At 45.8% G+C, this 18,896-nt stretch overlaps 1 protein-coding gene across 2 annotated transcripts in view; it reads left to right on the top strand.

The window, feature by feature from the left end:
• The window catches only part of CREB3L2 (cAMP responsive element binding protein 3 like 2), a 113,230-nt gene extending 97,286 nt beyond the window's left edge, over positions 1-15,944 (top strand). For both annotated transcript variants that reach the window (XM_059171957.1, XM_059171958.1), the window contains exons 9-12: positions 5,893-5,992; positions 6,265-6,391; positions 8,513-8,729; positions 10,373-15,944. In XM_059171957.1, the coding sequence (XP_059027940.1) occupies positions 5,893-5,992; positions 6,265-6,391; positions 8,513-8,729; positions 10,373-10,448 (520 nt within the window). In that variant the 3' untranslated portion in view covers positions 10,449-15,944. The remainder of the gene's footprint in view (positions 1-5,892; positions 5,993-6,264; positions 6,392-8,512; positions 8,730-10,372) is intronic.
• The last annotated feature ends 2,952 nt before the right edge of the window (positions 15,945-18,896 follow it).

The raw sequence follows: 18,896 nt of genomic DNA, 5'->3' as shown, positions 1-18,896 counted from the left end.
CCGATTTCCCTTCATCCTCCTCCTAAGATACAGGGGGACGATATATTTTGGGTGAGGCCGGCTGCTACCTCGGACTGCTCTTTTACAAGGAGCTGCGTGAGGACAGTCACTAAGTTTATTTTTACATCTCATCACAGGACAAAATCCGCATTTTCAATCAAGAGTTGGACACTCCAATTTAACAAGTTGTGGAAAAATCTCTTGGCCCAGATAAATGTTTGCTACGAGTACTCCTTTCTCTAAATTGAGACCTTGCTCCCGGAAGCCCAAGAATTCATTAAGCCATAATTAGCCATGGTCACTGATGATTTAAAATACAGTAATAAAGAAAAAGTTTATTCTGGGCTGTGCATGCACTGTTGGGTCTGTCCTATGGTTGGGTTTTTATAGCTTTAGTTTTAAAAATAATTCTTCCATTTCCCCTGATGGCTGCCTTTCCTTCAGCCAGCCCTTCGTGCAAGCAGGGTGACGTCCGTCATCCACACTCCCGATGTCACAGGCCATGGCATCTGTCCCAGGGGCATCAGGAAGAATCCCACATCATCTCAGATCCGTGCTTCAGTTAGGAGGCCCCAAGCTTCCCTATAAAGGGCTGGCTGCTTCTGTCACCCATGGAAAGGGGTAGCAGGCACTCTGGAAGAGTGTCTTTGCTTCAAGAAACCAAGAGTACTCCAGGAAGGGGAATTCTCTCCTTCTTTTATTAGCTGAGGAGGTCAAAGGGATTCACTTTGACTGGCTACCTAAAATCAGGACTGAGATAACTTGATTAAAACTATGCAGTAGTGGTACCAAGATCTAAACTCAGCCAATCCTCTGTTCCAGTGCAGATGCTCCAATTCTAAAGCCACCCCGTCCATTCTTGCAGTGTCTCAAGGAGGGACAGGTCTTGTAGTTTCCGTTTTCCTAATCAGGGCCCAGGTTTGACTTCCAGACACCTGACGTAGGTCAAGGAGCACCCTTGATTCTTTAACCTCTCACTTGGCATTTCATCTTTGGTATAGCCTGAGATGTGCCACAGGACAAACAATGTCATGTCATTGTTTTTATTTGTATCGTTGTCATAGAAACCTTGTTAGTATGGGTCCCTGATTTTTATTGTGGCTCTGCCATCTGTGGCTTGACCCCTGTTGATAGTAACCTTTTCTTTTCTTTTTTTCTTTTAGAGAGTGAGCTTGAGAGTGAGTGTATGTGGGGAAGAGCAGAGGGAGAGGCAGAGAGAGAAAATCTTAAGCAGGCTCCATGCCCAGAAGGAGCCTGATGGGCTCAATCTGATGTCCCTGAGATCATGACCTGAGTTGAAGTCAAGAATCAGACTCTTAACCAACTGAGCCACCCAGGTGCCCCTACAGTAACCTTGTCTTTTCTAAGGATGGATGTATCTCTTCATTGGGCTATTGTTGATATGACATTAATGTCACTGGGTTTAAGAAAAATCTACCTAACTGAGAGGTATTTTGGTTCTTGATTTTATTAGGTTATCAACAAGGGCATGTGTCATAGCACATTGGAAAGTCCATGAACTACAAAATCAGCTTTTACATATGAGGGCTTCAACTTAGGAATTACATGTCTTTGAGACAGTTCTTTGGTATCTCTCAGTATATTGGGTTCCTAGAACTCAGTCAGCGGGTGCTCCCTTTTAGTTTCCTTTCCTTATGACGAAGATAAGTGTTTCTGCTGTAGGAATGAATATATATGAGTTTCTCAGACTTGATTGGATCCTTGGAATCTGTTTAGATTTGGGGATGGATGACCTCCATCACTTTCCTTGGGTGAAATCACTCTGAGTTGCTGATTGATGGGCTTCAGAATGTCATCATTTCCACCATCAGCTCAGTTTACTCCCACTGACCCGAGCAGGAGAAGCAGCAGCAGGAAACAGCACATGATCGATCGCTGTTGCTTTCCACCAACATCTCAAGCTTAAAAAAAAAAAAAAATCTGTTTTAAAACTACACATTTGCTCATCTCAAAGAGAAGGATTATAGACTGTTAGAAATCAGGGACCATTAAACAACTATTTTCATTTGCAGTGGATTCAGAATATAATTATCTTGAGTTGGGAGATGATGCGCTGCTGAATGCCAAGTAAACTTCCACCCAACTGGAAAACATCTAGCCTTCCCTGCCCACCCAGCCAGACTTGGATGGTCCTTCTTCCACACTTGCAGCATTTTGCCTCTGTCCTTAGGGGTCCCAGCTTGAGGCAAGAACATCCTACCACTGGTAGACATGCTTAGGCAGGTCTGGTCTGTGAAGGGTCTGCTTTCAGGCGCCACAATGGAGCGTCTTCAGTCTAGGGAAGGGTTAGTGATCGCAACCAGAAATTTGAAGGGAGGAGTGATTCCAAGTAATTGATGGATTTGGTTTTCGCAGGAAAGAAGTGTGGGATGATTGTGGGTGAATAAGGTTGGTTGGTAAAATAGGGAATTGGTTTCACTTTAAAATCACCTTAAGACTTTGGAGCAAAAAACAGTGTTTTTGGAAACATCTGGAAAGCTGCACAGAGCACAGTTGAACTTGAGTACCTCAGGCTGCCAGCTCAGGCAACAGGGGTGCCCCGCGGGAGTTGAGGTGCTTGGCCCCCCCACCAAGGCAGCCATTGCTTCAAGATGGCTCCTCAGAAGCAAGTGAGGAAACCGTAGTCTAGCGGGCAACAAACACATGACTCAGTACCACAGAAGGAGGCCAGAATATGAGAGAAAAGTGTTGTGCCCTATGGCCAAATGCAGGTCTTAGAATTCCAACATACAGCAGGGAGAACCCAGGGAAAGCTTTGGCGCCAGCACCACTGAGGTAGTCAAGAAAATGGAAGCTACTGCCTGCCACATCCTAGGGCTGGGAGAACGAATGCTCCCCCAGGAAGTGGGTGTGCATTAGGTCACTTAGCACCCTGTTTGGGAAAGGCAGCTATGCCAGCAGCTAAGAATAGGGGGCTCGTCCAGAGTGCTGGGAGAAGAAGAAAAAGGCGTGAGGAGAAGAACTTGCTGCATTATCTGATCATTTCATTGCAAGCTCTTTTTTTCCCTTTTTCCTCAGCTTTCTAGAGGTATAATTGACAAAATTGTTAGATATTCAAAATAGACATGATTTGAAACACGCATACTTTGTGAAAGTGTTCCTGACATCGAGTTAATTAATGCATCCTTCACCTCACATGTTTACCGTTTTTTGTTTTGCATTTCCTAGTGAGTACATTTTAGTTTCACTCTCTTTGCAAATTTCCGTCATCCAATACAGTGCGACAGAGTACAGTTATTCTGTTGTACGTTAAATCCTCTTATGGCTTTTACCAACCTCACCCTATGCCTCCCACCCCCCACCCCTTCGCAACTGCTTTTCTACTCTGCTTCTGAGTTCAACTTAAAAAAAAAAAAAGAAGATTTTTCTTTAAAGGTTCCATATATAAGTGATACCATATGGTGTTTTTCTTTCTCTGTTTGGCTTATTTCACTTAGCGTAATGCCCTCCAGGTTCATCATCTGTATTGTCACAAATGACAGGCTCTCTGTATGAGGAATTTAATGTAATCACACTATCAGAATTTCTTAGCCTTGAGTAACATATAGATACTTTTTATCTATCTATCCAGCTATCTAGGTATTTATTTGTTTATTTATTTATTTATTATTAACATATAATGTATTATTAGCCCCTGGGGTACAGGTCTGTGAATCATCAGGCTTACACAATTCACAGCACTCACCATAGCGCATACCCTCCCCAGTGTCCATGACCCAACCACCCTCCCCTTAACCCCCTCCCCCCAGCAACACTCAGTTTGTTTTGTGAGATTTAAGAGTCTCTTATGGTTTGTCTCCCTCCCTGATCCCATCTTGTTTCATTTTTTTCCCTCCCTCCCCCCACACCCCCTGCCCTGCCTGTCAACTTCCTCATATCAGGGAGATCATATGATAATTGTCTTTCTCTGATTGACTTATTTTGCTCAGCATAATACCCTCTAGTTCCATCATTGTCATTGCAAATGGCAAGATTTCATTTCTTTTCACGACTGCATAGTATTCCATTGTATATGTATACATCTTCTTTATCCATTCATCTGCTGAAGGACATCTAGGTTCTTTCCATCGTTTGGCTATTGTGGACGTTGCTGCTGTAAACATTCCTGTGCACATGCCCCTTTGGATCGCTACATTTGTATCTTTAGGGTAAATACCCAGTAGTGCGATTGCTGGGTCGTAGGATAGCTCTATTTTCAACTTTTTGAGGAACAGAACACTTAAAGAACATGTTGCCTGAATATACAGAAACCAGGTCCAAATGGTTTGATTATACTTCTAGGTTAACAATGAACAACAACAACAAAATGTACCATAAGGTACTAAAAAGACGTCCATGTTAATAGAATTTAAATTAATCATACTGATTCATGGGATGAATGATTTTGTTTTGCTTAAATTAAATTCATCAGGACCACACAGCATTGTTTGTTGTTGTTGTTGTTGTTGTTGTTGTTGTTGTTGTTTTGGTTTGGGGTTTTTTTTTTGTGTGTGTGTGTGCTGTGCACTGCCCTAGTTCTGCCCCAGATCTTAGCCAGCTAGCTGCTATGGCCACCCTGTCCCTGCTTGGCTTAACCCTGGGAGAAACTCATGTCATTGGTGCTTGTCAGGGTGGAGGCTGCAAACTCTGAGAAGACTAGCCTGTCCTTCTAGTACTTGAAGGCTCTTCAGGAGGTAGATTGTGTCTAGAGGCAGGTTCCTCGGGAGAGCCCAGAATTCTGCAAACAAGTGATTTGCTGATGTTTCCAAATGAGCTTGTCTGGCTTTCTGATGTGACATCACAGCATGAATTTGTTGAAAATTTCTGAGCCTCGAGAAAAAGCATCTGCTTATAAAATGGTTCCACTTTGCCGTGTGCACGGGGCTTGGGGAAGGAGTGAAGCAAAAAGAAGCTTCAGCTCTCGGCTGCTCACACGGGTTGATCCCAGAGGCTCTGATTCAGGAGGCTGTGTTGTAAGATCCTTTTCTGCGGCTTGCAGTGTTCAGAATTTGCAAAGAATGTCACCATCTGCTCTCTCTGTGACCTGATGTCACACAGACCAGAATATAGGATTCTCATCCCAAACCTTCCCTTTTAAGGGTATGCACAGTTGTCCAATTTTAGGGAGAGAACAACTCTTTTTTGCTTCTGCTCCCTGTCTCTTCCTGGAGAAGGAGCAGAGTCTGTGTGGAGGGGATGGTTCCCAAGAGCCCTGGCTCTGAGCATGCGTCCAGTCGGGCAGACTTCTTTGCTCTGTCGTAGTCTGGCTTTGTTTCTGACCGTAGAGATGCCGTGAGCCTGCAAGGACCATAGGTGTGAGGTGCCCCTGGCTGTGTGCCTCCCTGTCATCCTTGGTTTTCCTCTCTTCCTCCTCAAGTTTGCCATCTGAGTGACCGTGGCTCATGGATCCTGCCGCCATTTCCAGTGACAGCCACCACCTCTGGCCACTCCTTCAGGTCTCTGTTTCTCCTTCCTTATGTCCTCTTCAGCGTTTCCCTTCTCGTAGATAAATGAGATCCGCTGGTTCCACCATCACCCACCCAGCTAAATGTTCTTTTTGTTTTTTTTTTGTTTTGTCTCAGGGACTGTTAGACAAGTCCCAGCATTGTAGGGGATAACTTGGGGCATTCAGCTCTTACACAAAACAGCGCAAGAACTGGACAGGCTGCCAAAGTGAGGGGCACATTCCAAACTCTGGGGAGTCCTGCCGCACGGAGGCTCAAAGGCACTGGGGTCCGTAGTATCTCCCTCCGAACGAGACTTTCCCTTGACACTGCATTCAAATTGAGATGCGAAGCTCTGGCAGCTTCCCTGGAGCCTGGGGACAGAGGTCGCTGGAAAGCACTCTCCTCTGTCTTAGACTCTTCATGCTTTGGTTTGCTGTGTTTGCAGAACTCTCCTGCAGCAACTACAAAAACTTCAGACTTTGGTGATGGGCAAGGTTTCGCGCACCTGCAAGTTGGCGGGCACACAGACGGGCACATGCCTCATGGTGAGTTTCCCAAAGGGACAGCGCCGCAAGTGCCCTGCCCCCCCCCCCCGCCCCCAGTCACCAGTCTATCCCCAACTTGCCACATCCACGTCCACGTGGGGTTAGAGATGCTGTGTGGCTCTCTCTGATGTTCCCCGGGGCTGACCAGTTGGCCCAGTCCAGCCTGGGGAAGGGGAGTCTGAGTCCCTGCACTTCCCTAGCTGTTGCGGGGCTTGAGGTTTGCTCTGGGCTCGGTTACTGACAGCTCCCCGTGCTCCCTCTCCCCCCTGCAGGTGGTCGTGCTATGCTTTGCTGTCGCATTCGGCAGCTTCCTTCAGGGCTACGGGCCCTATCCTTCCGCCACCAAGATGGCTCTGCCCAGCCAGCATTCTCTGCAGGAGCCGTATACAGCCTCTGTCGGTAAGATGGCACTAGGCAACTTGTAAAGTGTCTTGTTTCATTTGTCTGGAGCTTTCTGGAAGCTCATCTTTCTGAGGGAGGTCTTATGAGAAAGTCTTATCTTTAAAAACTGGTAGAAACGATGCCCATCAACAGATGAATGGATCAAGAAGATGTGGTATATATACACAATGGAATACTATGCAGCCATCAAAAGAAATGAAATCTTGCCATTTGCAACAACATGGATGGAACTAGAGCGTATCATGCTTAGCGAAATAAGTCAAGCAGAGAAAGACAACTATCATATGATCTCCCTGATATGAGGAAGTGGTGATGCAACATGGAGGCTTAAGTGGGTAGAAGAAGAATAAATGAAACAAGATGGGATTGGGAGGGAGACAAACCATAAGTGACTCTTAATCTCACAAAACAAACTGAGGGTTGCCGGGGGGAGGGGGTTTGGGAGAAGGGGGTGGGATTATGGACATTGGGGAGGGTATGTGATTTGGTGAGTGCTATGAAGTGTGTAAACCTGGTGATTCACAGACCTGTACCCCTGGGGATAAAAATATATGTTTATAAAAAATAAAAAATTAAAAAAAAAAAAAAAAAACTGGTAGAAGCGTAGCTTCTCTCTTGAGGGGAGGGAAGAAGGCACAGTGGGTCTGGTGCCCAGGCATCTGGCTCCCTTCTTGTGCCCCTCCTGCCTCAGCCTGAGGCTCCACTGGGAATTCTCTAGAGCAGAGTATGGCAGAATACAGTTTGCAGATTCTTGCTCTAGGCAAATTCTGAGGTCTCCTTTTTGAGCTCTGATAAGGGGGAGGGAGGTAGATTTGGCGGGGTGGGGGGAGTAGTAGGTGGAGGGGGGACATTAAGCTTTCCCTGACATTTTATTTTATTTTATTTATTTATTTTTTAAAGATTTTATTTATTTATTTGTAAGAGAGAGAGAGTGAGAGCGAGCACAGGCAGACAGAGTGGAAGGCAGAGTCAGAGGGAGAAGCAGGCTCCCTGCGGAGCAAGGAGCCCGATGTGGGACTCGATCCCAGGACGCTGGGATCATGACCTGAGCCGAAGGCAGCTGCTTAACCAACTGAGCCACCCAGGCATCCCTTTCCCTGACATTTTAAAGGACTTCCCTGGGTTTCTACTTCTATTCATTGGAATTGTATGTTGCCATAGTTAAGAGTTCGTGAAATGAATCGGTCTGTCTTACAACACATTATGACCAAGATTTAGAGAATTTAGAATTAGAGAATTTAACTCAGGCGTTAGAAGTGTGATAACCTCACCTAGTTCAATGATCCCTTTTAGGTATGTAGGAAATAATGAAGTAGCCTTTGGGCATCATAACATACACACAGATACCTGCACACACTAATAAGAGCAAGTGTGGAATTGGGTGCTAGATTGGCAGCAGGCTCAGTCTTGCTGTTCTGAAACGTCTCTGATCTTCCCCGGGTGGTTATCTCTCTGCCAGGTTTATGACAGAAATGCTAGCATTTCAACCACATAATTTTAGTGATCTCTTGGGAAATTCTTTTTTTTTCCCCCTAAGGGAATGTATCTGTAAATTTAAATGGAAGCCAATGAAAGCAGAGTTTCTGTGTTGTGGAAAATTGCTACAGAGCCATCCAGCTCTGCAACTCTCCTATAAAACAAAGAAACTGTCTCTGTCATTTGATTTATGGCTTTGGCTTTGGGGCTTCTCTCTGGTTTCCAGATGAAAATGCAGTTTTCTGCCCTCGTGCCTTCTCTCCATGCAAGATCAACTCATTGGAAATGTTTCTTGTTTTAGCTGGTCTGGACATCTCCAAGTATTTGACTCCCATTCTTCATGACTTGTTCCCCTCAGATGGTTATGGTTGGGCAAGGAGGGGAGTTTTATTTTCAAAGCTGTGGGGATGGAGGTTTGCTTCATGTCTATTTGCTTTCTGTTGTTCTTACAGCACTGGATAATTGATACAATGTTTCACTGCACAAAACTCTGAAACCCTGAAGCCTTTATGGAAAGCCAGCACCAACAGGCACCCTCCATTCTGGGCAAAAGAACCCACAAGTTAGCATCTGTTTCTGGCGCTGGGATAGGATAAACCCTGTGGTCTTTCCCTAACACCTGTTCCTTTGCTCTGTCCTCAGTGAGATCCAGAAATCTGCTGATCTACGAGGAACATTCCCCGCTGGAAGAGCCGTCCAGCCCAGCCTCAGCTGGAGAGCTTGGGCACTGGGACCGAGGATCCTCTCTGCTCAGGGCATCAGGCCTGGAGACCAGGCCTGATGTGGATCTTCCCCATTTCATTATCTCCAATGAGACCAGCCTGGAGAAATCCATGCTATTGGAGCTACAGCAACACTTGTGAGTCAAGTACACATAGATCTGGCTCCCCTGAGGCGTGCATGATGGGTTGTGGGTTGGCAACCTGGAATGTGGGGTGTCGACTTACCCATGGGCCCAGTCCAGGTCTTGTGCTCTTTCAGGACCTCTCTCCGGGACCTGGGACTCTGGAGAGGCTACTACTTGCCAACAGCTGCCCTTAACAGAGATGGAGTTGTGGGGGGAGTGTGGTGGTGGAGGACCTAGGATGAGCTGCCCTTGTGTCTGCTTTGTCACTGGGGAGCTGGCCATGGTGGCTTGACTCCCTCCTTCCTCCCCTCAGAACCTCATATAGAAAAAATACAGCCCAGCCGAAGCGGCGCGCTTACCATGCAGACGCAGCCTCAGGACCTTTCCCTCCCTTTCTCCCTCTAGAGATGTGTGTATGTTCTGTTCGATGTCAGCGTAGAGTTTTATGATTTATATACAAATAAATGTGTATTAATTTTAATTATAGATTTATATTGAGGGACATCATTTGAGAGGCACTTTGCACAGATGGGTTTCCATATGGAAAATAACACTGAGCTCCAATTCTCCGTATGTTGTTTCTTTTAGGACATTAGGGGGGAAAGTCTTTTGGGAAACTTAAAGGCATAAAGGATGGTCAAATAGTGTTATTGTGCTGGGGGAGGTTCCTGAAAATGCCAGACAGCACAGGAAGGAGGGTCTGCGTCCACACTCCTGGTTATGTGTGGCCTGGTTGGTGATCTAGCTGAACTAACCCCTGTGCTTCCCAGAAATGATGCTCTTCCAATGCAAGGGCTCCCACTTGAAGATTCAACTGCAAATTCTAATGCTTTTCCCCCTACAGCTGTGGGAAAGGTTCATAATTACATGTACTTGGTATGTTTACATGATACATGCATATTGAATGTTTACTGCACCTACTCTCGTAAGTACTATGCAAATGTGATCTATAAATCCTTTTAAATACTTTAAGAGGCTAGGTGTTATGATTTCCATTACAGAGAAACTTGTAGAGGTGCCATTGGGAGCTATGGAACACTCCACTGCTTGGTTACGTGGCTCATGCCCCAAGTCCTCTCCCCTCTTGGCTCCACTATTCGGGGCCCCATTAAAACTCTCACTTGTTCTAAGATGTCTCCCTGACATCAAAGCCCTCCTCTGAGAGCCTAGAGACTTTCTAGACTGTTATATAATTTAATAACATGTTTATTTTCTATTATATGTTTAGTGTTATTTCAACTTAATTTTTTTTAATTTATCTGAAATTCTAAACCAGGGATCAGACTTTTTCCTTTTATTCTTTTCTTTCCAGAGTGTATCATAGGGTTACTCATCCTCTGATGATATATTTGCTTAAAGCAATGTATAACAAATCAGCATCAAACCATGCTTATCCTCTGGGTTGGGATGTTTCCTCTTGGGTAGGGATAAAGGAAGGAATGTGAACGAGCTGATGGGCTGGTAGCGGGAGACACTACAGAGAATTTCTAGTAGGAACAGAGGATTTCTAGTAGGTGGGCAAAGAATGAGAACCCGCTTGGGGCTGCCCTCAAAGTTGACGAAGTTGCCGTCATGGAATGATTATATCATACTCCCAAGCACGAGAATTGTAGTTGTCAGTCAGCTAAGACTCTTCCCTTTTGGTATCTTTCCAGGGTCAACGCCAAACTGGAGGGGAACGAGACACTAAAAGTTGTAGAACTCGACAGAAGAGTGAACGCCACTTTCTAAAGAGGCTGTCCACCTCCCTCTTTCTCTTCACTCTGCTTTCCTGTCCCCAAACCACCTTTGTCATAAGCTTTTCCTTTTTTGCCTTTGATCTGGATGAAGACATGGGCAAGCCGTCATGGCTTTGGATGGGAGGACAGCCTGGGATTCCCACCTGTGGTGAGAGAGCACCTTCCCTCCGTCCCATGCCCCCCCCGAAGGAGGGAGCCCAGCATCCCTCCCCCCCTCCTGTTTACCGCCATAGGAAATTGTTCTAGGGTTGGGGCTGGAACAAGCAGGCCCGTTTCTACCAATAGTGCCAAAAAGATACTGCCTGATTTTCACTATGGGATGTGACCATCTGTTTGGAGAAGAGATGACTCTTGTTCATGTGAGACCCCAGACTCTAGCCTTGAAAATTCCAGGATGCCTGTTGGGATCTGGCAAAGCTCTGACTGACGTCCTGCCTTCCTCAGCCTTGGTCTCTGGTGTGTCTGCACCCCGACAGCCCCGGAAGTTCCAGCGCCTTCAGTGAGCACCCCAGCCACTCTGCCCCATCAGAGCCCTCGCAGATCGTCCTCCCCGCACTGGAGCGAGGGCTCTCCCGTCCCCATTCTCAGGCCGCAAGTGCAATGCCTGAAAGAATCAGGCTTTTCTACTCCAGGCAAACCTGCCCCGTCTTGTTGCTTGTAGGGCATCCCCACAACTGGCGTCCCCACATACCCCTAGGCCTGCCTCCCCGGCTTCTCCTCCCCATTTGTAAATAGTATTTATTAGCTCGCTGAGGCTTCCCTGCTAGCAACCACACTGAAAAGATCCAATGTCTCCCTCCAAACTGGTCTTTGGAGCTAACTAGGAGGGCACCCGAGCTCTGGGATTCCCCAATCCTCCAGATGGTGTTTTTTGATTTTTGTTTTTTCCCGTGTTTTTCTGCTTCTTCTTCCTCTTCCTCCTTCTTCCACTGGAGGCCTCTAATTATAATCGGGAAATCCCCTTAAGCTTGTGTCCTCCTGCAGAATGAAGTCAGAGGGAAAGATGGAGTAATGCCTTAATCAGGTCTGTGGCTCTGTGTTCAGAGGCTTTTTCTGTCCTGTTCCCATAAGAGAAGGGAGCCCTTGTCCTTGACAACAGGCGTTTCAGACAACCTTGCTGGCTTGCCTTTCCATGCCTGCTCCTAGCGCCTCCCCACTCCCAACCCCCACCACCCACTTCTGCTTTACCCTCCTCTTCTGCCTCAACACAAGGGGTGGGCCTGAGGCCTGGGGTCAGAGTAGGTGACATTTGTGTATCCATAGTCTTACCTTTTATAGTCAGGTTTGGCTACTTTGCAGCTTACCCAAAGAGATAAAACCTAAACCCCCCCGACCTACTTTTTTTTTTGTCTGTTTGTTTAATGATTAAAAGTAACTTTTGTAGTTGAAAAAATTCTTTCCTCTTTCATACAAATAAGAAATGGAAATTGCCTTTTTATTGTATAATGTAGAAGATCCCCTTTAAGTGTTTTTCCCTAGCTTGGGAGAGATTTTGTTTAAGAAATCTGCTTGCATTTTGTATTTTATTTTTAGTAGTAGCTAAAGGACCTTTAGCTTTAACTCCTCTCTCTGTCTGTCTCTGTCTCTCTCTCTTTGCGGTCTACACTGTCATTGAAACCTGCACTTACAAGGGATTAAGCCCATGCCTGGGCCTTCCATTCATATTGGATGCAGGACTTGCTGTCATTAGCATTTTTCCATCGTACCTCATAAGCAGATCCCTGTTCTGTCTGCCTACGTACATCTGGGGCTCCCTGTGAGTGATTCCTCTCTCTCTCTCTCTCTCTCTCTCTCTCTCTGCTGTGGTGGAAAGTTCCGGACCAGGAGATGTCAAGGGTGTCTTCTCAGCCATGTGTAAAGCTGGATTGGGGCTGCTGTCCACCGTCTCAGGGTCCCCTGCATTGGGGAGGGAGAGCAGAGGCTGTGTGAGCTGTGGAGGAAGAGGGCTTACTAATGTGCCTCCTCCCCTTGCTTCTCTGATCTCCATTCCCTCCTTCCCTCCTGCCTCCAGATCTTCCTGGGCCTGGCTGGCGTCAGGTAGTCATGGGCTACTGCTGACCCATCCCTCTCTTTACAATGCCTTGTAATTATCAGGCAAGGGCACCGATGGGGGCCTAAAAAGGCAAGAAGAAGGAACTCAAGTAGTATTCGGTCAATGAGAAAGGAAAGGCCTTATATTGGGGGCAGAAGTGTGAGCATGGGTCAGCCGAATGACCTGCTGCGGTGGAACCAGATCAGGTTTTGAAGCCTCCTGGATTAGCCAGCGTGGGAAACCCGCTCTCCTGACTGAGGCAGGAGAAGGGACAGGCCAGCAAATGTCCGGTACCTCCCCTTAGTACCTTGAGGATTTTATTTTCTCCCTAGCTACCCTTGCTTGTCATCCCCCTCTCCAGACCTCCACACAGCAGGCTGTTTCCTCTGGGAAGCTGTTCTTCCAGAACTGAAGCTGTATGTGGAAACAGGAGACATCGGCCTGGGAGCTCCAATGGCCACGTTAAAGGGGGTTCCAAGAACCAACCTTGCCGCTGTTTTGAGCACAGCCTTTGCCCTCCACTCCCTACTTGGACACGTCAAGGGAACGAAACACTTATCCCTTCAGGAGGATGCCAGGGGGTTGAGAAGACACAAAAGAGTTGGATAATGCCAAGTGATGAAGGGATGTGTGCTCCTTTGCTGTTCTGGGGTTAAGCCCCGGTATCGGTGGTTTTGCTCCCCCCAGAGAGCAGTCCCATACCCCTGTCGGTAATGCCTGGTTAACCCTGAAGATTTCAAAGAGAGGCAGACGTTGGCTTCCGAACTTGAGTTTTGAAATCTGTGAGACTGTTAGCGTCCCCATAAACCATAAATAATAAATAGGCAACTCATAAGTAGATTAATTCTGGTTTTCATCAGGTAAACAGCGTTTCCTCTTCCTTCTCTTTGATTCCCCTGGTGTAGGAGATGTCTTGCAGACATTCCGAGAACAAGCGCTTGCTCACTGGCTGAGCCCCGAGTGACCCAGGCACCCCCCAGCTTGGCCCTTTACACAGCTCTTAACTCCGCTTAGAAAAGGATACTGGAGATGAAAGGCCTCGGTGCCCGTTTAAGAAAGAATTCCTGTGAAGTGTTAGGACTCTGGAGCCTTGGTCACATAAGGAGAGTGTTATGTAAAAATCTGACAGCTGAACTAGGTTGCTGCTTTTGGTGGGGCGGGGAGAGATTTGACATCAGCTTAGGCAAAATGAGATCACCTTTTTGTTAATAAAAATGATTTTGATTTGGAGAACTAATCTGTGGGTTGTGAGAGCAGCTTTTAGCTCAACTTAGTTACAAACCAACTATCATTCCCAGGTTTTTTTTCCCTCCTCTCAATCTCTCCGTTTAGCCTGAATGCCAAAAGAGGGCGTGAATGTCAGATGCCCATAGAAGCGGGGAGTGTTGAAGTGATTCAGCTTCATGACACAGTGAGACCCTGTCCAGAATTTTGGTCACATGTGTGTCATTAAAATTTTTCAACACTTCATGGCTTCTTTCTTCCACGGCCTCAGACCAAGAAAACCACAAAGCGAGCATCAGAGGCATCTTGGGGCCAGCTCTCGAGCACTCATCCTATGGGGCACGTCCTCGAGCCTGACCACCAAATGGAGACATCCCACTCTAGTTGGAGGAAATGGACCCTCCATGCTGGTCTTGCTCACGTGGGGGAGACTGGAGATGAAGGAGGAGGTTTTTGGCCTCCCCCTGGTCTGCATGAGTCATAACTTGGGTTCCGTCGAATGCAACCTTTGCAAAACCTTTATTAAAGACCCCGGTTCTCCTGCTCGAAGTGCTGACAGGACCTCTGAAACCATTAGCAGGTAGCGCTCTAGTGAGAGCCATTTCATTGGAATGTTGAGACAATTAGGGGACATGTGATAGTGTGAGCCCCTCTGGGAGGCCAGTTATAGAAGCCAGTGGGAGGCTGTGAAGGAGCCAGAGATGGATTTCAGGTTTCCCAGTCAGTCAGTTCCATCAGTCTGTCAGTCCATCAGTCCCTCAGTCAGTCCTCAGGCTTTTCAGTTTTACGGAGGCAGAGTTCTGCATGGAGCCCTAGGGATTGTTGAGGAGTCAGGGGTCTGAGGAGGTTTCATTAATCAATAGCTATTCAAAGACAAAAGCACTAAGCCTCTCTCTCTCTGACACATGCACAAATGTCCCCCTTGTCTCTAGCACATATCTGCCTTAAATGTGCCTTATATACATCCGCCAGGATGACTGAAGACTCCTTGGTCCCTGGGAGATGTTACGGATAGCCTTGTGGTATTAGGCTGAAGCAAGTGTGGGGAAAGAGCCTTTTTCCACTTTTTTCAAAAGTGGTTTCCTAAAAATGAACCACAATCGGATTTGCACATCAGGAGAAAAGAAATGCGGTTTTGTCCATCAGGAAAATCCCATTTTGTAGAGCTGCAGTCACATCAAAAACCGGCCAACCTGGATTAAAGTTATCATCAATCCTCACAGCAGAACATTTTCTCAGGGCCAAGGAACTTGGCCCGTTCAAGGATTAATGTTCTGCCTCTCTGTGGCCAAAGAGCCCACGCTTAGCACAGGAAAAATCTAGGTGTTGTTTCAAGTTGTCACTTTGGGCATCGTAATTCAGGAATGCTTTATTTTTGTCTTGGTTTGGAGAAGGAAGAGAAATACTATTTCTTGAGCACCTTCTAAGTACTGGGTACTGTGCTTAATACATCGAGGCTTTCCATTTTATAGAGAAAACAGGGCAACTCGTTACCAGGAGACAGGTAGACCTCTAAGAGATGTGGAAAGTACAGTATGTGGATTCGGTTGGGCAGATTCCTCTCTGGGATCCTGTAAGGTTGTCCGGTCCCTGTGCTGGGGCCACTGTGTGAGCATTCAGCTCTTTGCTTTCTGCTGGAGGTACTCACCCGACACTCATGTCCTGTCTTGTTCATCTAGTCCCCTGTGAATTCCAACTAGCAGGCTTTCCGTCCTGGAAAAGAAAAACCAGGGATTTTCACTCCATTCCTCTGCTCCTGTCCTTTGCTCACCAGCTAAGTGAGAACTTTCTGCACCACGGACCCGTGGCCTGCCCTCCTTAGAGCCTTGCCCTTGCAGAGAAAATGCTTTAGGAGTCTATGGAAAGCACCAGTACACCTTGGCGAATCGTGAGGGACCCTACTGAAACAAAAGCAGACTCTAGACTGTCTCTCCTGTGAGCTTTAATGGCCATGCGGACAGGCCGAACTTTCTACTCTCTCTTGTAATAGTTCTGTAGGCCAGCAGTGTTTAAGTCTAAACAGATTGTGAGTCTGTTATCTGTCATATTGTGCTGTTGTTGTTTTTTTTAATGGCTTTTTAGTCTTTATCATAGCTAAGTAAATACCAAGAATTAAAAAAAGCTTTGCAGGATACTTGTACTTAGTGTGGGGGGAAAAAATGAACTGAAAAATTGTTACGCTTTTGTATTTCCATTTCTTGCGAATAAAAATATTTTTTTCTTAATTAGTAACACGTTGTCCTGTCTTTCAAATTCTGCTCATCTGGTTTTGAAAGCATTTTGCTTTTCGAAGGAGCGTGGCTTTCATCTATGTGTGCCTAACCATTCTTTTCTGATTATCTAGCTGACAGAAGAGCCTCCAACGGCAATTTGTCTGATATGTAGGACTGAAATCCAAGCCTCCATTGGAGGAATATGGAGACATGGAATTGTTTTCTCAGTCAGTCCCAGGAAGAAAAACAGCGTTCTCTGGAGATTTTTGCCGCCTGACTGCTGAGTTCACTGTCTACTACAACTGTGCGCTAACTAGATTACGGAATTCTTCCGATTTAATACTGCTATCCCCATCTTGGGATGCTGGGAATGATGGTCTGGGCTGGAGCCAGGAGAGAAGGCTTTTTCTTCAGATGGACAGTCACAGGGAACGCCTAGCCCAGCGTCGTGCTCCAGAAATTCTAATGAAATGGTTGATAAAGGTCAACACACTCAAGCAGAATCATCATGATTCCATTGCAGTTTCAGCGTTCAAATTTAATTTTCTCCACTCAGAGAGAGTGGGGCTTCATTTAGCCTCAGAAAGAGTACCCAGGATGTTAAGAGATGAAGGCCATGGACTGCGCTTACCTACAAAAGTACCTTTTTTTTTTTTTTTTTTTTTTTTTAAAGCAGCGTGACTATCCCTGCTTTGGGCCAAAGGGTACATTAGTGTCCTGCTGCCTTTCCCCTCTGAGCACCTTGACCTTCTCTTCTATTTACACACAAGGGGCCTTTCCCTGTAAAAGCTCTAAGTAACACATTTTCCCTCTTTTCTTCTTATATTGGGAGCTGATTGTGGAAGCCCCCCTTTTGACATGCTGATATCTGCCCAGTGATGAGTGGAGGGGGCTAATACTCTGATTTGAGAACATTCTGTATTAATCATGCCTTTATATTTTTCTGTGAGACCTGTAGAGGGTGGTGGTTCTCATTCCCAGGAAAAGAGGTAAATCAGAGAGCAGATGTCAAAAGGCCCAGTCCTGTGCTTAGGTTCCAGGCTAAAAAACATATCCCAGTCTCTGAAAATGGGAGCCACCAAGGCAAGGAAACAGTGGTAAATACAGTGGGGGAAAGAAACCGGCTGGATACAGGAGAGAAACGTTAATGGATTTTTGCACAGTTTTATCAACTTGCTAGCTGTGAGGGAAAAGAAGATATTTACTGAGCACCTATTCTGCACCAGGTGACCTTTATGTATTATCTGTGATCTTTATTTCCTCTAAAAACTTTATGAAGGTTATATAATTTCCCCCTTTCATAGTTGAGAAAGCTGAATGTGAAAAGGGTAAGGAACATACTCTAAGTCATACAGATGAGAGAAGTGAGCCTTACTCTTCTCTAACTCGGAGTACAGAGTCTTCGAACTATGCTGTGCTGTGCTTTAGAGCTTGGAGATTTTTACTTGTCAAAATACAGGAGTTAGCCTATGTCAGACTACAGACCTTCAGCTTGTGCATAAATATTTCTGGTTTGGTCCCATGATGTTTCAAACATTTAAAAATTACCCATTAACTTTCAACATTCAGAGATTTCTCCTAACACCAGATTTTTATCTTCCCTTAGAAGACTGGAGGATCCACTAACTTTGGGTGCTGAGTAATGCGAGCGTTCAGTAGCATGGGTCATCTTGGGTGGCCACATGTCTCTGCCTCTGCTGGTTCACTCATGTACGTCGCTTCCCGGGTCCTTCTGTCATCTGGATTCACAGGGAAAGGAATCAAGGATAAGATGCTGAATTGATGACAGAACTAGGTTCCCAAAAGACAGGAGCTGAGAGGCCTGAGTAGGGAGACACCAGGCTATGCCTCATCTGGGCATGTGACACAAAGTTATCTAAGTCACCGATGACCCTGCCAGTGGGATTGCTTTTCAAGGTGCCACTGCCATATTGTTTTTCTGAAATTCACAGGGTGGAGTTTTAACATAGATGGTTAGATAGATAGATAAAGTATCTCCCTCAAAAATCCCCTGTCTCTACAGAGGGGGGAAAAAAGAGAAGATGGCTCATCTCAGTCATTTCCTAAAAAATAATCCAAGTCACCGTTTGAGAGGCTGGTTACACTTGACCCCTCATTTGGTGAGCCTGGGCAGGTGGCACAAGTTGATGTTGTCTTCCAATGGGCACAGCTGTTGCTAGATCTTTTGGCAACTCAAAAGAAGCATTCTGGCCCCATGAGGAGCCCATGTGTTCTCCTCCTCCCTCTCTGCTGTTGTTTTTAGATGGAGGAACAAAAATAACCATTGAAGAATACCATGAAAGCTGCCAGAGAGGCTGTTGTGCTCTTCTCCAAGAGTCTGTTTCAAAATGTTTAATGTTTCTTGAGTGAAAAGTATTTGGGAATTGGGGCTGCCAGAGTGTTCATCGGTAATGTCCTCCCCAGTATTACTGCAAAACAGATGGTAGGTTGAGTTTCCTAATGGGTGCATGAGACGGTCCAGGTGCTTGGGCTGGTTCCAAGAAAACCCCCCACCCTGAGAAACAAATGTAAAAATACAACCACCTACATATTCAGAGACCACCAGGACAGAAAAGATGTCCTCAATCCCCAAATGTTCCCTTGTTTGACTTAGTTATTACTTAAATGCTTTCAAGGGTTGATACAGTTTTTAAACTTCGTTTGAGAGAGTGTAAATGGTAAGTAAATGCAGAAAAGAAAGTATAGTTGATGTGCTATGTCCAATACTGCACACGTAATTCCATGCAAACCCACCTCAGGATCAGAACTGGAAGGCGGTAGTTGAACTAGGAGGGGCGCTATAGGGAAAGTCTGAGTAGGGACTATATATATGACATAATGGGGGTAAGAAGAGGTAGAAAGAATGCTGTTGGAATCAATGGCAAAATTTTCCTACAGTACAATCAAATTTTAAAATATTTCAGTTATATGGTACATAGCTAAAAAATTAGGATACTAAAAAGCTCTTATT

Source organism: Mustela lutreola, chromosome 4 (assembly GCF_030435805.1).
Source record: "Mustela lutreola isolate mMusLut2 chromosome 4, mMusLut2.pri, whole genome shotgun sequence".
Classification (NCBI taxonomy): domain Eukaryota; kingdom Metazoa; phylum Chordata; class Mammalia; order Carnivora; family Mustelidae; genus Mustela; species Mustela lutreola.
This window is presented reverse-complemented; position numbering and strand designations above follow the sequence as displayed.